The sequence below is a fragment of the Mustela lutreola genome, chromosome 7, assembly GCF_030435805.1.
Source record: "Mustela lutreola isolate mMusLut2 chromosome 7, mMusLut2.pri, whole genome shotgun sequence".
Classification (NCBI taxonomy): domain Eukaryota; kingdom Metazoa; phylum Chordata; class Mammalia; order Carnivora; family Mustelidae; genus Mustela; species Mustela lutreola.
Genome location: NC_081296.1, coordinates 60,478,672 through 60,495,626, shown reverse-complemented (window position 1 = coordinate 60,495,626; position 16,955 = coordinate 60,478,672). Strand labels below are relative to the sequence as shown.

General features: G+C 40.5%; 1 protein-coding gene across 1 annotated transcript in view; it reads left to right on the top strand.

The window, feature by feature from the left end:
* RYR3 (ryanodine receptor 3) overlaps nt 1-16,955 on the top strand; it is a 352,315-nt gene that overhangs the window by 128,852 nt on the left and 206,508 nt on the right. The window contains exons 19-20 of the mRNA XM_059183407.1: nt 4,982-5,174; nt 16,192-16,408. Of these exons, the coding sequence (XP_059039390.1) occupies nt 4,982-5,174; nt 16,192-16,408 (410 nt within the window). The remainder of the gene's footprint in view (nt 1-4,981; nt 5,175-16,191; nt 16,409-16,955) is intronic.

Below are 16,955 nucleotides of genomic sequence, written 5' to 3'. Positions count from 1 at the left end.
AAATGAATGGAGCAAAATTCCATTTCCTGATTTATTATGACTTCTGACTTTCTAAACTTAAAGATCCTTTAGCTCTACAGTCGATTTTATGCAAGAGGGTCCTGTCTCCCTGCTGTGACTCAGACCTTTCCAGAAGCCCTGTGGCAAGGAGCCCAAGAATGGCTGTGCAGAGCACCAGCATTTTCACATGTTTGGATCCACTCTCCGTCCAAATGCCTAAGTGTTCGTGTTTTCCATTTAAGTGCCAAACTCTGCAGTGCCCGGGGCCATGGAAATGCTGAGCATCAGTGTTTCCAGTTGCCTACATTACTCATCAGAAGAGGCTAAATCCTGCAGTAATCTGTCCTTGGATTAATTTTTAAGATGTGCAGCGTATGATAAAGTGGATTGGTCCTTTATCTTCAAATGCCGGTTTGGAATTTGAGCTCCTTGCGACCTTCAGGTTGGCCCCAGCCTCTGAGTGAGGGGCAGTTTCTTCAGGCAAGGAGAGGCCACATGACTCCCCAGCCTGTTTCAGTGGATGGTCGCTAGGATTATGGAGTTCCTAAATCTGGAAAAGCAGTTAAGACAGCTTCAGCTCTGTAACTACTGTGCTTCCCTTCCTCTGAATTCCCTTCTGTTGGTTGTTCTGAAGGGTCAGGTACATTAAACCTACTTGAAAGTGATTTTTTTTTTTTAAGCACTGTCTTCAATAGAGGGACTTACTGATTTTGATAACACAATTCAATGACTTTTCAAATCACTTTCTAGACTCAGCCCTCAAAGCTATGATTCTCCATATTGCTAATTTTTCCTGATGTTACAAAAGACAGTACTACAATGTTTTGGCATTTTTATCTACTGTTACCCTAGTAACAGTAGGTTTAATTACCCCTAGTAATTAAAGTTTCTAAAGTTATAGAAACAAAACTGATCATAATAGTATTTATTGTGGGTTACAATGTATCAAGCACTCTCGTAATTGCTCTGCAGAGAATAATTCATTCACAACCCAAAACAACCTCATGACATGATTTTCACTTGACAGATGAGGAAACTTGAGTCCACAAAAGTAAGTGACTTGCCTAGGGTCACACAGTGAGTTACAAAGCCAGACTCAAACCCAGGGAGTCTGGTTCTAGAAATGTCCATTTATCACTACACGTGATACCTCTTCAGTGGTATATAGGACATCAGTCATTTGCTTCATTAAAATCATAGGAATCATCATGGTACCTTATAAACAACTTTTGACAGCATCAATGTGGGTATTACTGTCCCCATTTCACAGATATGTGGAAACTGATTTTCTAATAAAATCACCCATACAGACTTGGTATTTGAACTCAGCCCTCCATGACTTCACTTCTGCTCCCCACCCGAAGACCACCTCACTATGGTGCAATTTGAAGGACAAGTATCTTGTTTAAATATGGGGTACAGGACCCTTCTCAATCATTTGGAGCTTCAAATGCCCTCATAGGGTTAGAGATTTCTTCCTTTAGATGAGAACAGATTTATGAAACAGTGTGCAGAAGCCATTGCACAAATTCCTTATTTTCTAATTGGAAAATCTTCACACTACTCACATTTTAAAACTAAATATACCTTATCAGATGATCTTTTACAACATGAATATTATATGAAGGACTTTTTTCTTCAAATACACTTTCCAGACATTGCTCTAAGTACTAAGCATATGCTTCCTATCCAGTAATTATCAACAGTTTTCCTTTAGTTTCTAGATAATGTGGGTCCCAACTCTGTATTCTGCATAGGTTTTAAACGTAGTCTCGAGCCCTAATTTTACTTTGCCTGTTGATGATCTTTGTGTTCCAGCAGCAGCTTCTAGTGGTGCCCATTCTCTTAGAAAAAAAGGAATTTTGTAAAAGGCAGTGGCATTTACCACAGGGATATAATTGCTCATCCTGGTGGTGGTTTACTACCAAGGGAGGAAGCCATACAGGAGAAATTCTCCCAGCTGCCATTCCTCAGGAAGATGTTTGGCAACTATGGCACATTAAGGCTAAATAAAGCTTGGAATTCAGCTTCTGATGGCATCAAAGCATGAAGACTGTCCCTCATGAAAGCATTCTGGGTCTTTACTGGCAGAGGCTCAGGCTAGCAGAGAAGCCAACAGCATGCTCTGGGCCAGTGGCAAGAGTGGGCATTGGCATCGCCATGCAACACTGTCAATGTGTCCTATTTTAAAGGAGTCTCAAAACAGTAAAGGACCTTCTAATTTGTTTTTTTTTTTTCCTAATTTGTATTTTTCTCCAGCAAGAATTGGAATACCTTTAAAATCAATTGACCCACTGAGCATTTATTTCAGTTAACTTCTTCATGTTCCCAAGTTCACAGACGTCTCTTGGAATTTTTTCAGATGACTACTGTGATACTGTCCAGAAGTTAAATAAAAGGAAAAAGAAACATTCCAAGCAAGAAAGATGGGTTTTTGATGGGAACATAGGAAAGACAGGATGAGACCATTGTAGCAGGATTTGCTGAGTTTTACTATCATTGATTCCTTTCATAGCAGACTTGATGATGATAAGGAGGAAAAGATTTGGGGACCTGGAATACTTAAACTTCAAAAAAGGAACCAAGAGTACTCAGACTCCTCAAATAGGAGGTGAAAATGTGTCAAACCTATGTGCTCTTCAAGATGGGCTTAGATTCCTTTGTTTTAAATGAACTTGTTCCTCATTCTCTGTAATGAAGCAAGGTATAAAGTTACAACAGCCAATTCCAAGGCCATCCCAGGCTAATGTGTGTGTCACTGCACATTGTGGTGCAAATAGTCCAAGTTTTATGTTAGGTCAAACTTTGTTCCGCTACCACATCTCCTCCTCAAGCTTCCATGAGTCCTTCCCTTCCTGCCTTACCAATGCCTCACTGTTCGGGAGGTGTGTCCTTCATTCCTTTTGCATGAGTTATTACTTCCATCTGGAATACTCTTATTTATCTAGTGGATCTTTGATCCTTTGAATTTTGTCCCATGCTCCTAGGCCGACTTGGCACCTTCTTCTATCTTAGAAGACATTACCTTGTGTATATCTTTATTCCAGTAATTACACTGAATTGTAATTATTTAAATGTTTATTTCCCACCAGAGTACGGGTTTCTTAGGGGCAGGAACTGGGTTTTCTGTCCTGGACCCCCCAGCCATGACCAGTATTGGTCATGAGCCTCATGAATGTTTGCAGAAGGGTGGGAGGAAATACAATGTGGTTTTGTCAGTTGCCATTAATAACCAGAAGGGAGTTCCTATACATTTTATTAAGGAATCACTGTTTTTTTATTTTTTTTAAGATTTTATTTATGTATTTGACAGACAGTAAGAGAGAGAATTTGAGCAGGGGGAGTGGGAGAAAAGAGGCTTCCCACTGAGCAGGGAGCACCATGCAGGGCTCAGTCCCAGGACCTTGGGATCATGACCTGAGCCGAAGGCAGCTGCTTAACAACTAGACTTTCTATATAATACTCCCAGCAGCTTCGCTATTTTAAAATCCACCACTTTGTTTAGAACCTACTACTAGAATAGCAGTAACCACTGGAAACATTACAAAGTTCTAAGCTGAGATAAGAAATGTTACATAGCATAGATATATGTACAAAATTTGTAAACAACTCATGTACCCATCATAAGAGGGTTTTTTATTATGGCATATTATGAAGCCATTAAAATGCAGCTCCTAATGAAAATTCCATTATACAATCAAATGTTTGTGATAAGTAGAAAAAACAAGTCACAAAACCTACAATATCCTAGTTTGTATGTGTGTGTTCGAAAGTAAAAGCATTTTTTTATTGAGTTACATTGTTTCCTTATTTAAATTCTTCTATATGTATTATGAACATTTGTAATGAACATGTATTACTTCTAAAGTAAAATATATATATGTATATATATATTTATATATATATATTTATTATATATATATATAATACTTTTTTATGCCTGAAACTCCATTCTAATCCCTAACGTGTGCTTCTTCACTGCTCTCTTGCTAATAGAATTGTAAACTTGGTGGGGTATGGGCAAATTAGTTATGATAATTTACTTTGAGAATTTCTAGAATAAAATGGTGTGACACAAATCCTGAGTGGTGATTTTCTCATGACTATAGGTAAGGTCAGGAAATTACAGATTATTTTATGAAAGAGATTATGTGGTAATAGGAACAAAAATCACCCATACAGTGTATAATGGGCAATGTGTTTCCCTGCTGGTATGAACTAATATTTTTTCTTTACTCTCTCTCTCTTTTTTAATCGTACTCCGTTTTAATTGTGATGCTGTTTTTAATACAACTGTTAACACTTTTTCATCTAAATATCAGGAATTTTGTTTTTTATATTCTTTTTAAATTTTTATTTATTTTTTTAAATTTCTTGTCAGTGTTCCAGAATTCATTGTTTATGCACCACACCCAGTGCTCCATGCAGTATGTACCCTCCACAATACCCACCCCCGAACTAATAGAATTATTTAAAAGAAACAAGCAAACTGTGCCACACAGTTTAAAGGCTGGATGACCTTGCCTTTTTTCACCTTGATGGCTCTTACATCCGGGGCTAAAGTGGTCATACCTTTTAGAAGAACTGGAAGAGGGCAAGGTCTTTGGGCATCTGGGAATAAACACGTACGCATGCACACGCACACATACGCACACACGCACACCCGCACACCCGCCATAGGACCCACACCCAGCAAAGCAATTTGCTCATTACTTCAGACACCCAGCCAAAATCTGAGCACATGTTCTGGGGGGTTGAATTCATGTTCATTCTCATTGCTGGCCATTTGAGCGTTTCCTCTGAGACTCCTCTTGTCTCCGGCTGCCCTCTTACAAGCTCAGGAAATCCTTTCTTATTGCTCACCTCAGGGGAGGAGAGCCAAGTTGTGTTTTAAATGCGGAGATGCCGCCCCACCTCCCATGGGTGGCCTGTGAGTGCCTTCTCCAGAGTCCCACACACCTTCTTGTTCCTTGCTCACCAGGCCGCATACCCAGAGCCGTAGCCTCCATCAACCAGCACCTCCTGAGATCAGATGACGTGGTGAGCTGTTGCCTCGACCTTGGAGTGCCCAGCATCTCCTTCCGCATCAACGGGCAGCCCGTGCAGGGGATGTTTGAGAACTTCAACACAGATGGGCTCTTCTTCCCTGTGGTGAGCTTCTCAGCAGGTGTCAAGTAAGTAAAGGCTGGGATTTCATGAAGAGTAGCTGTTAGCCCACCTCTCCACCGCTCCTGTGAGCTGGGGAGCGTGGTAATTCCTCTTTGGACTTCCATGCCATGGGTGACTTCCCTGCATGCCTGCCCCCCCAACCCCCTGCACAATGATAGTGAAAGCAGGAGGATAATCCAGAATCACTGACTCAGGAGATACTTGTTGAATACATACCTACCGCCAAGGGTTTTATAATGTGCAAATATAGTAAGATAACTGAGATCCATGTAGAACCTTGCTTTAATAATTATTTTGAAAATTACATGCTCACTGTTAATAATTTGAAAGATACAGTTATAAGTAAGACAGTATCATCCATGATCTCGCTGTGTAATATCTGCTAACATTTTGGTGTATTTTCAAGTCTTTTAGTTTATGCATACATGAGGATTTTTTTAATTGACATCACACTGTATATGAAGTTTTATGTCTTGATTATTTTTCATTCAACAACATGCTAATGAGCCTTTTCCTGAGTCATTAAGTATTCTCCTAAAACAATTTTTATAGCCACATAATATCTTTTTATTGGCTGTCCCATAATATAGCTGTTACTTTGTTTTTAGACTTTCATGCCAACTTCCATTTTTATCTTTATAAGTAAAATTATTAGGGACATCCTTGAGAATACCTCTGCCTGCATTTCTGTTAAGATCCTCTGGTTTTTTTTTTGTTTTTTTTTTTTAAGATTTTATTTATTTATTTGACAGACAGAGATCACAAGTAGGCAGAGAGGCAGGCAGAGAGAGAGGGGGAAGCAGGCTCTCTGTGAACAGAGAGCCTGATATGGGGCTCGATCCCAGGACCCTGGGATCATGACCTCAGCCAAAGGCAGAGGCTTTAACACACTGAGCCACCTAGGCGCCCCCCTGTTAAGATCCTCTTAAATGGATGTAGAAAGGTTTGAACTTTTTTGAAGTCTAAATTTATAATCACATAGCCAAGTAGATTTTCAGGAAGATTGTATAGAACACTTCAGAAATCATGATCAATAGTTTTGAAATCTCAAAAGCTCTGAAACCCGTAAGTTGTTTTTTTTAATATTAAAAAAAAAACTCATTTTACTGCAGCCTCATTTTACTGCAGACTTTGACCTGAACTCATTTTGTGGTAAAATTGTTGTCAACAGAAATGAGGCTGCTTTTAGTCTTTCTTTTATTTTACTTCTTTTGAATATTTGCATGTTTAACTGCAGAAATACTTATGTGTTTGATTATGGGGCTCAGCCCCTCACCTGGCTGGTTGTTCTATTTAATACATACTATGTAGACTTTCTTTTTTAAAATCTAAAGAATTCTGAAGTCTGAAACACAACTCCAAAATTTTCAGATAAAGGCTAGTATAGTATCATTTAAAGCAACATATGGGAATATCCAACCGATTGGATCTTCATTAACTTTTACTGTTATTGGTTATTTTTTATCTTTGCTAATTTGAGAATAACTTAAAGTTTTCATTTTCTATTTATTTGATTACCAATGTATCAATGCGGTTAAGCATTTTTTATACTTACTGTTCTTACATATTATCTCAGCTCAATGTTTTTATTTTGTGTTCTCTGCCTTTCTGATATTAATTCTAGGAGCAATTTTTTCTACATCAAGACTAATACTGTGTATTAGTATTAGTAACACTAATACTGTGTTACTGGTTTCAAATATTTTCCCAGTTTATGATTTACATTTTCACAATTAGTTTTATTTTTCTGTTGTTTTTTGTTTTTCCCTTTTATAAAAACAAGTCAAGGAAATACCAAGAACCCAAATCATACCATCCAGAGATAATCGTATTACCTTTTTATTTATCTATCTCAGTATTTTGACATTAAATTGGATTTATACTACACAAGCTGTTTTTCTACGTACTGCTATGAACTGTTGTGTTCATGGCTCTGCCTCTTCCCTTGTACCAGTTAGAAGTTGTGTTTTTTGTATTTTTTAAAGATTTTGTTTGTTTATTTGACAGAAAGAGACAGCAAGAGAGAGAACACAAGCAGGGGGAATGGGAGAGGGAGAAGCAGTCTCCCCACTGAGGGAGTCTGATGCTGGACTATGATCCCAGGACCCTGGGATCATGACTTGAACTAAAGGCAGATGCTTAATTACTGAGCCACCCAGACACCCCAGATGCTGTATTTTTTTAGTCTGACTATATGTTCTAATGTCTGTAACACAAAACCCCATTACGAGTTTTCTTACCCCAAAATTTCTTGATCCCTGTTTGTTAAAGAGATCACAGTCAACTGAGTGGGAAACTAGAGTCAATACAGTTAGAATCACACTGGTTTCCATGGAAGCCATTGGAAAGGGTCATGAAAGAAGGGGTGTGGAGAACAGATGGTTGGAGTTCGGACCACAGAGAAACCATTTCAGAGCTTGGGGGTGGATTTCCAAAGTGACAGCACTATGATAGGCCTCAGCACCTCAGGTAGACTGATAAACTAAGACACGTTCATATTATCTTCCAACAGAGGATGAAATTTTAGTTCTGTTTCAGTTAAATAATTTAGAAATAAAGATTTATCCTTTGGAAATGATATTCAGCCTTGGCATTTGACATAGGCAAATACACATGGTATAAGTGAATATATGTTTGCAAACATACAGAGTAACACAGAATACATATAGATACACGCACATATTTGTAAACCTATTCATGTAGATGGATACAATATATTTAAATTAAATATCATTGAGATTCTATTAACAAATGGAGATGCACTATGGTAAAACCTCCGTAGGGCTGCAAATCTACTCATCAGTGTTTCAAGCCAGAGAATCTTCTATCAGCCCCAGTGACTGTATTGTAGAATTGCAACTTTTTTTTACTGTGTTTCCCTCTGCTGAGGCTATTGCCATTAATAAAAAATAAAATAATTAATTTTAAAAGAAGAATTTATTCCAGTTCTCCCATTTTAAATATGATGTAACCTATCATTCCTCACTGATATCCATAAGAGGCATGTAGAAAACAAGGAGCATTATTGAAGGAGACACTGTAAGCACAAAGAGAACTGATTGGAACAGAGACCCTTTGGCAGTCAGGAGTAGGGTGGTGAACAGCATTGTATGTATCTCCTAACTTTATTCCCCAGGAAGTAAGAGGATGAGTAGAAGTCTAGATCCGATGTAACAGCATTTGGGTCATCCACCTGTTGGCTCAATACCTTCTTTGGAGAGACAAGGTCTCTCTGAGCAGTCTGTTCCCAGGACCATGCTTGCCTAGGTACTAATGGCCTTGTTCACCCAGCATCACCACCTTTCCCTTCTTTGTTTTGACCATATCCCACTCTGGGTTTTACTTGTTTTCAGAGCAAGTACATCTGCTTCTCAAGCATCTCATCTGAGAGAAGTGCTTAGCCAGAAGTCAGAACTCTGGAGAAAAGAACCTTTTTTGGTCTGCTGGCTAATGGACTTTCTCAAGGCCATACAACAGTCTTGTATAATGATTTTTAATCATTAACTCATCCATCCAATATCCCTCAGCGCAATGATACAGGATCTTTAAGTGTGTGAATTTATTTATTTATTTATTGGCGAGGACTTATTGAAATCTCTTGGCAAAGAACTGCAGCTAGAGGTGAAGAAATAGGTGATTCAAATGTATCCACATATAGAAGATTCTTCTAGCATTTCTCATCCAGGTTAGCAGAGCATGCAGCCCTCTCAGTACAGGAAAAGGAACAGCAAAGTTCCAAGGCTAGACAATTCCTTTTTCTTATCCATTTATAAGGCACAACTGGTGAGAGTATTTAAGAAACTGTCCAGATATATTGACTTGAAAAGTTTGTACTTCAGCTATGAGAACTTCTTGCTTACAGCCCCTGAACAGTTGGAAAGCTAGAACGTGGTGCCAGGGGGCTTGATGTCTCTCAAGCCTCCTTTCTGTCAGGAAAACAGGAAAAGATCACCTCGGACATATCCCGGTCTTTGGTTCTCAGAACATGATATGATCTGAGGAGAGATGGAATTGAGTGCACATTTGGAAAATACATTTTGATGAAGCACATCCAGGTCCCTCACATAATATCCTTGGTCATTCTCGGTGCTACTCCTGTGTCGGAGAGTAGCCAATGAATTTATTTTACTTGTGAGCAAACAGGATCAATATACCAATACTTACCCTCCTATCAACTGGTAAACTATGACTTGGTGCTGAAACCCAGAAGTTTATCTCCATGCTACTTTTAGTTCAGTCGTACAGAAAGCTAGAAAGAGAAACCAGGATATTAATTTCAAGTCAATGAAAATATCTTATTGAAAATAAGTAATGGTTAATAATGTGGTTGATCTAGGTGACTGAGTCCTCTGTGCCAAGTTCCACTGTGAGTAATCAAGATGAGGAAGGCAAACAGAAACCCTGAGGCCTGGGGTGCCTGGGGCGCTCAGTTGGTTAACCATCCACCTCTTGATTTTGGTTGAGGTCAGGATCTCAGGGTTGTGAGATCTAGCCTTGCACAGGGCTCTATGTTGCATGGAGCCTGCTTAAGATTCTCTTCCTCCCTCCCTTCCTCCCCCGCAACTCATCCTCATGTGCACACACACACACACACACTCTCTCTCTCTCTCTCTCTCTCTCAGAAAAAAATGTGGAATCCCCCTTAAAGCAGTACTACATGTCAAGGATGACACTGCCCCCAAAAATGCAAATTTGAAAGCTGAAAGAATAAAGTTTTATTTTTCATATACAAAATAATAATACAATTGAAAAGAAATTTTTGTTTTCACCCAATATAGTAGAATACATGCCTGTTTCTATAGTTTCTTTCCCAGCAAGGTACAACATCATGCCTTTCTAGGAAGAGAGCCTTCTCTTATCATAGAAGCATTCAGGATTGTTTCTCATATATATCTTCAACTTCTGTGTGGCTTCTAAACTAGATTTCTCTTGTATACCCCTATTTCCTCCTATTTAATGGTCTTTGCTGAGGTCACAGTCTTGAATTTGTGACCTCATAATTATTTTTATAACTACAAACTATGTTGTTAATAATACCTGATTAAGATGTCCCTGCCAGCAATCATCGAAAAGCAAAAATCTTTTGCAATTAGATTTATCCACAGTGAAGTCAAAGGCAGCATGAGTAATTACTAACAAAATTCACAAATCAATATGTACTTTCTTTTCTAACTATTATGAATGTGCCTCCTTAGTTCTCTTCTCCGTGTGGTTTGTTTGTGGATACTCTTCATGAAGTAGACCCTCAGTGTAACAACCCTGATTGAACAGAATTTGGGATGAGGCATGTGTACTTTGGAAACCACCCAAAGAGTTGAGTTACTTAAACGCCAGCAAACCCCTTATGAAAATATAGCCTCACCCTGCAAGATGGCATCTTGGCATGAACCACACCAAGAACATGACACAGAAGCCACAGCATACAGTGAACTTGGGGTGATACTTTTTGATTTGCAGAAAATGGAGGAGTTCATCGCTGTAGTAGAATGTATTTTATAGCCGTAGTTAAACCCCTGATAGACCTATTTAATTGTCTCACATAACTCTTTTACCAGCCCTTTCTGATTTATAAAAACAATATCCAAAGGTGGTTGGTATTTGTGGTTGCTGTTTGTTTTCTGTTGGTATCTACCAGACTTGGCCAAAGTTCAGGTAACCAACAGCTTCGCTATTTCCAGCGTGCTGTGGTTAATGCTGTGGAAATTATTGCTGAGATAAATATACCTCTGTGGAGAACATGATGAGCACTGGCTGGATTGCCCTGGGCTTTCATCAAACCCTGGCCAGAAAGAAGTATGAATGTGGGAACGCATCACTTAGATTGTTCTCCCATCTTTGCGATAGGAACTGAAGATGCAATTATGAATCATGCCTTCTGAGTTGAATTCAGGTCAGCCAAAGCTTGTTAATTCTTCCTCCTCTTAACCACAGCCTGTATCCTTTTCTTCTTTGGAGTACCTTCCCCACTGTCTGGGAGAGATGCAGTAGCAGATGAGAGCAGTGAGATGTCCAGTAAGACAGACTCAAGTGACGTCACATGTTTGCGAGTAAGCTGTGAATAAAGAGCCCGAGTCATCCTTCTGGAGCATAACAAGCCTTGTCTTGATTTTTACTGTGTGTTTTATTCATTGGTCAGTCTTCCAAATCTGAGAACTTGCACTAGGCAGTCATCTCCTGCAGATTGGCAATCCGCAATGCTTAAGTCTCAAAAGATTAGGTTGCAAATGCTAGCAGGAGTTTTTCAATACAATTTGCTCTGTTTTCAAAATCAGTCAAGGAAATAAAAAATTCTTCCACATATCCCCCAAATTCCCCACTCCTAGGAGATGATTATTGAAGCTGTTGCTCATCTCTGAGGTGGCGGGATCTAAGGACACAGTCACTTACAGTAATCACTTCAGGAAGAAAAAAAAAATAAACCTTCTTTCAGAGCTGATAGAATGTCTTGAGTTATAGGAAGGACTCCAGAAAATGATAACAGGTACTTTAGTGCAGGAGATTAAATTGATTAATGAAATTGATTTTAAAATCCATTAATGTAGAGAAATATCCAAGGATCAAGAAGAACTAATTTTAATGAACTCAATTCTTTAATTATCTTTTTATTTTAAATTTAACATTTTCTGTGAAGCCAGGAGATTCTGAAAGTCCCAAGGAGCAGCAGAGAATGCACCTGGAGAAGAGAGATTTACATTTTCATTGGAAATTTCTCATTTATGAGTGGGGCAAATGATTCAGATGGTAAACTTTAAGGGCCAGATACTGGATTTATTGAAAGAAGTAGACTATGCGTCTATAACTTGGTTGTTTTTCTTGCTGTCCCTTCAAATCTGTGCTCTGGGCAAATTCTTGGGCAGACTCTGTAACCTTTATTACTCCTCGTAAGAATGAGAACATCCTTGTTGGTAACATAAAAATGCCATTTATTTGGCTATAAAAACTCAGATTTGTATGCAGCTCATGTGAGAGGTCTTTCCCATTGGCCTTGCAGTCAGAAGCCAGGAGACCGGGCTCCTCCAGCGCCAGCCAGCTCTGCCTCAGACCCTCTGTTGAGCCCAGGGGGAGCTGTGGGGATGGGGAGGTGGGGAGGTGCCTCGGGCAGCCCACCTTTATGTAATGACTTGGAGTGTTTACACAATTGCTGCTGCCTTCTCTTCTGGGACCCATTTGTAGTTTACTCCAGATAAGGCGATGAGCATCTATCTCCCTGCAGTTCTTTCTACACAGGCTTTACCACCTATACTGGCTGCTCCCTTCTGGCCAACCTGAAGCCCAGGCTTCCCACCTACCCCAGTTCCTGGGTTTCTGATCTCTGTGCAGTTCTTTGCCTTTTTGGGCATAATTCCTTTCAAGATAGCTGACAGTTGGCTCCCTCATAGAGTCTATCTGGCCTTCTAGGAACATTGTCCTTGGTCGCACCCTGAACAGAAGGGCAGCTCTTTCCCTTGCGGTCCTCTCTGTCCCTCTGTCTCCTTCTCTCTTTCTGTTCTGTCACCAGGCAAACATGTCCCTCACTAAATTCCAGGGGACACTTGCAAGTTTCTCAGTGTTCTTAAACACTCAGCATTTGACTTCAGATAGGAGTGCATTCCCTTCCCTTTCTCCCCGACAGTTCTCTCCAAATGACTTATTTCCCTTTCTTATGGGGGGGAGGTATGTGACAGGCTAAAGCTGCATTGGCTCATCATTTTTGGACGGACTTTCATAGTGGATCCAGCATCTCAATCCAGGGTGTGCAAACATTGGCATCCTCTGAACTATCTGTCTGTGGGACCTCTGCTAAAACTCTAAGAGGGGGAGTCCCTTTCTAATATCTTCAAATAATTAAAGTGAGTTTCAAGGATTTCTTTTGATTATTCCCTTGAAGCCTATCTTTTATCGCTAGTTATTTCCTTTGACTTGGTCAGCTGGATCTCCCAGAGAGTTATGAGGAGTACCACCAATATTAGTGGTGGTTTGTTGGAGCCTTTCCAAGAGACTGTGGGCCGTGAGGGAAGGAGCCACAGACATAGAGGTGCCTGGCACCTGCTCTTGTCCAATCCCATCTACTGAGCGGGCAGGGCTTCTGTCTGGCAGGTCTCTGGGAGCAACCCAGGACCATTTCTTCCACCCACTGAAGCATAGTGTAATGACATTTAGAGACAAATGCTTCAGTGAGCAGTAAACACTGATTTCTGGCTATGTAAATTTTTTATTTTACAGTTTTGTGGCCATTAGAGGAGAGAAGACATATAACCAAATTATCATTCTCTTTTTAATAACTGAATATAAAAACAGAAATTGTGATTTCCCCTATGCGCTGCGTGGCACTCCACCTTTTCTGATTCACTCTCTATCCCGAAGATGACAGCAGATGTTACAACGTAAGAGAAATTTTAAAACAAAACAGAACTGGCAAGACAGTTCATGAATAATTAAGTCCAGCTAGAAGACCTCTTAGGAGATGATTTACTTGTTCTTGGAATATGTACACTAGTGAGTAACAAAGAATACACTTGCTGTATGAGCTCTGAGGCATTCAGCTTCTCACAGAAAAGATACTCAAGGAGAAGACGAGACCAAAAAAACCCACAATCTTCTTTTGCTCAAAATGATCTAGTTCTATCCCATGATTTCAGCATGTCAGTAACACAGTCTGCCATGTTGCTGTTGAATTGGGAAGTTCTCAACCCATAATTTCAAGGCTTAGTCATTATTTCCTGAAAGTTCACTAAATTAGTGACATTGAAGGCTAATGACTAAATTTTGTTTTAATGTCATTGTTCATATTCTTAAAACATGTATACCAACCCCATTATGTAACATTTAATGTAGGAACATTCACAAGGGACTATTGTGATTCTAATTCTATATTCCTGTTTAGTACTTCAGAATGGGAAAGTGAGGGTTTCGTATGATTTCTATAATTAACTTTAAAACAGCATTTTGTAAAATGCTGTTTGGATAAAGAATTTGTATTGGGAAGGGAAAAAAAAATACCCTTAATGTCTCCCACTTGGAGAGAGAGTTTTATTTTCCGGTTTCATAATTAGGCCACTTCCACAATCACAATTACTCAGCCAACACTGAGACTCTCTTGTAAGGCTGCCTGACCAGAACATTCAAGTGAAAGGAAGTGAGGTCTGGTGGAGAGTCTTGCTGTGAGAGCTTTGCTGGGTCATAATGCTTCCTCCACATACCTCATGTTCCCGCACACATGTACCCACTCCAGCCTCACAATCCTTATTCCAAAACAAAAGTGGGACCTGGCTGCTGCTTTCCATCTTGTCCATCATCACATTGGTTCAGCCTATCTTCATCTCCCACTGTGACTAGTTTGGTGTCAGGTGCCTCCGAACACCTGCTAATTGGTCTGCTGATCTCTTATCATAGCACAGCAAGAAGCAGCTTGTATTTCTTCCCCTTACAGACGTCCCGAAGCTGCCCACCTAGAATACAATCTCCTCTTCTTGCCATGGCTCACAGACTCTACCTGATCTCGCACTGCACCCTCCCACCTCTCTCCTGCCCCTTGGGCTCTTTCCTGCCTCAGGACCTTGGCATTTACTGTTCCCCTGCCTGGAATGCTCAGTCTTCCAGATTTTAGACTCCTTACCTCCTCTTTATCCCACAGGGTTAGCTCATGTCTCCTCCTCAGAGACGCCTTCCTGCATTCCAATCTAGGAGCCACCCTCTTTCGGGAGTTATTCCACATTGTCCTCCTTATTCCCTCCTCAGTACCTCCCCATCAGTAATTATGACTATTTTTCTAGTTGGATGCCTGTTCTGTGACACCAGGACACTGTAGTCTTTGTTCATTGCCGAGTCTTCCGTGCAGAGAACAGCACATCATATGGGTTCAGTAACTCGTCATTCTACAGAGGGAGGAGGAGGGCGAGAGGGTTGAGAGCAGATGCTCTGTATGTATTGTTTTTTCCTGTGGGACATGAGTGTTGACCATGCAGGGCTACATATCTTTTTGTGCTTTAAATTACTTAAAACTGTGGTCATATCCCCTCAGATTAATATGGTTGTTGTTGATTTGCAAAAGTCCTATTTCTTGTTACAAAGCTGGGAGAATATGAAGTGTCATTTTGAAATGTTTCATTGTCGTCCTCTCTTCCTTGCAAGGGGAGCTTTGGGATGTAACTATAACCCTAACCTAACCTAGATGTGAGGCTGAAATTCAGCCAGAATGCTGAATTAACATATTGAAAGACTTCGGTACACTGGAAATCAGTGCCTGCTATTCTTGTGAGCCCCCGGGTGTCTTTCCCCCTTCCTGGGAGGTCTCTGCAGGCACTGCTGGAGTGGACCAAGTGTCAGGCTTGGATGCCAGCAGGGTCATGGTGCCCCTGAGAGAGGCACTGGTACCCCAGTGAGCAAACGCTTGATGCCTGGTTGGCTTGCTATGGCTGTGGCCCCATGCCGGATGCCTCTTCAGAGTCGCCTTCCTATGGCTGCTTTGGGGAACTGCAGCGCCTGCCAGATATCCCTTCAAATAGCACCTGGTATACTTAACATTTGTGTTTCATAGTCTGGTATTACTTCATCTTTGGCTTGCATCTGAAGGTTAGAATTTTCTATTTCCCCCAGATAGTTATGCCGTGTTTTCTTTTCTTTGATATGTGAGTAATGTCCCTCGAGTAAAAAGACTTGAAGTCCTCATGCTGTATTTTTAGTATGACCTCGTTGGGGGCTAATATGATCACCGTTACTCTTTTCAGTACTCTAGTAATAATATCTGCAATAATGACTTGTCTACTAGAGTGAGGGAAAAACATGATTTGTAAAGTCTAGTGATACTTCTGTATAAATTAACTTTGAAGAACTTAGCTGACATGGGTCAGCTGAGGATCACACACTGACCCTTCTCTCCACTGCCTTATTGCATACTTTCTGTTGTTCACTACACTAAACCCAAATTCAGGCGCTTCCCAACAAATAATTTGGGGGTGGGGTGGCTGATGTTGAATTTTTACTTACTTGGGCTGGGATTTCCTTTTTTAACCTCTCTCTTCCTGGTCTCTCCAAATGCCACAGGGTGCGTTTCCTGATGGGTGGACGTCATGGAGAATTTAAGTTCCTGCCTCCCTCTGGCTATGCCCCTTGCTATGAAGCCTTACTTCCAAAAGAAAAGATGAGATTGGAGCCTGTGAAAGAATATAAACGTGACGCAGAAGGCATTAGAGATCTGCTGGGTACCACCCAGTCCCTCTCCCAAGCCTCCTTCATCCCATGCCCCATCGACACCAGTCAGGTAGGTTCCAGCTGCCATCGGGAGGTAACCCACAGAAATGAAGGCATAGGGCTAAATCCTTTTCTCTGTGTTGTCTTTGAGCCATTCCTGTCGTCCATTCCATATCATTGTCATGTCATATGAACAGCTGTTCTTTGTGTTTCCACCATATGTATAGATTGAGCTCTTTAAGGATTTCTCGGAGAACAAGTTGATCATGTGCTACAGGCAGGGCTCTGTGAGGTATAGGCACAGACATGCAGTACTCTCTGGGAATTCGCAACCAAGTTGAAGAGGTAAAAAGCAAATGTATTATTCTAATTCTGAATGTAATAAACGCAAAATGAACTGTAGCACAAATAAGTGCTAGGGACACGTGTTAGGTTGGAATATTTCTAGAAGTCCAGTTAGAGAGGATAGAATTCAACTAGGGCCTTTAACAAATTTAAATAGGGAGAGGCATCCAAGGGTGAGTTATAGAAATAGCTCCAGTGTCCATCAGCTGATGAGTAAAGAAGAGGTGGTGTGTGTGTGTGTGTGTGAGTGTGTGTGTGATGCAATATTACTC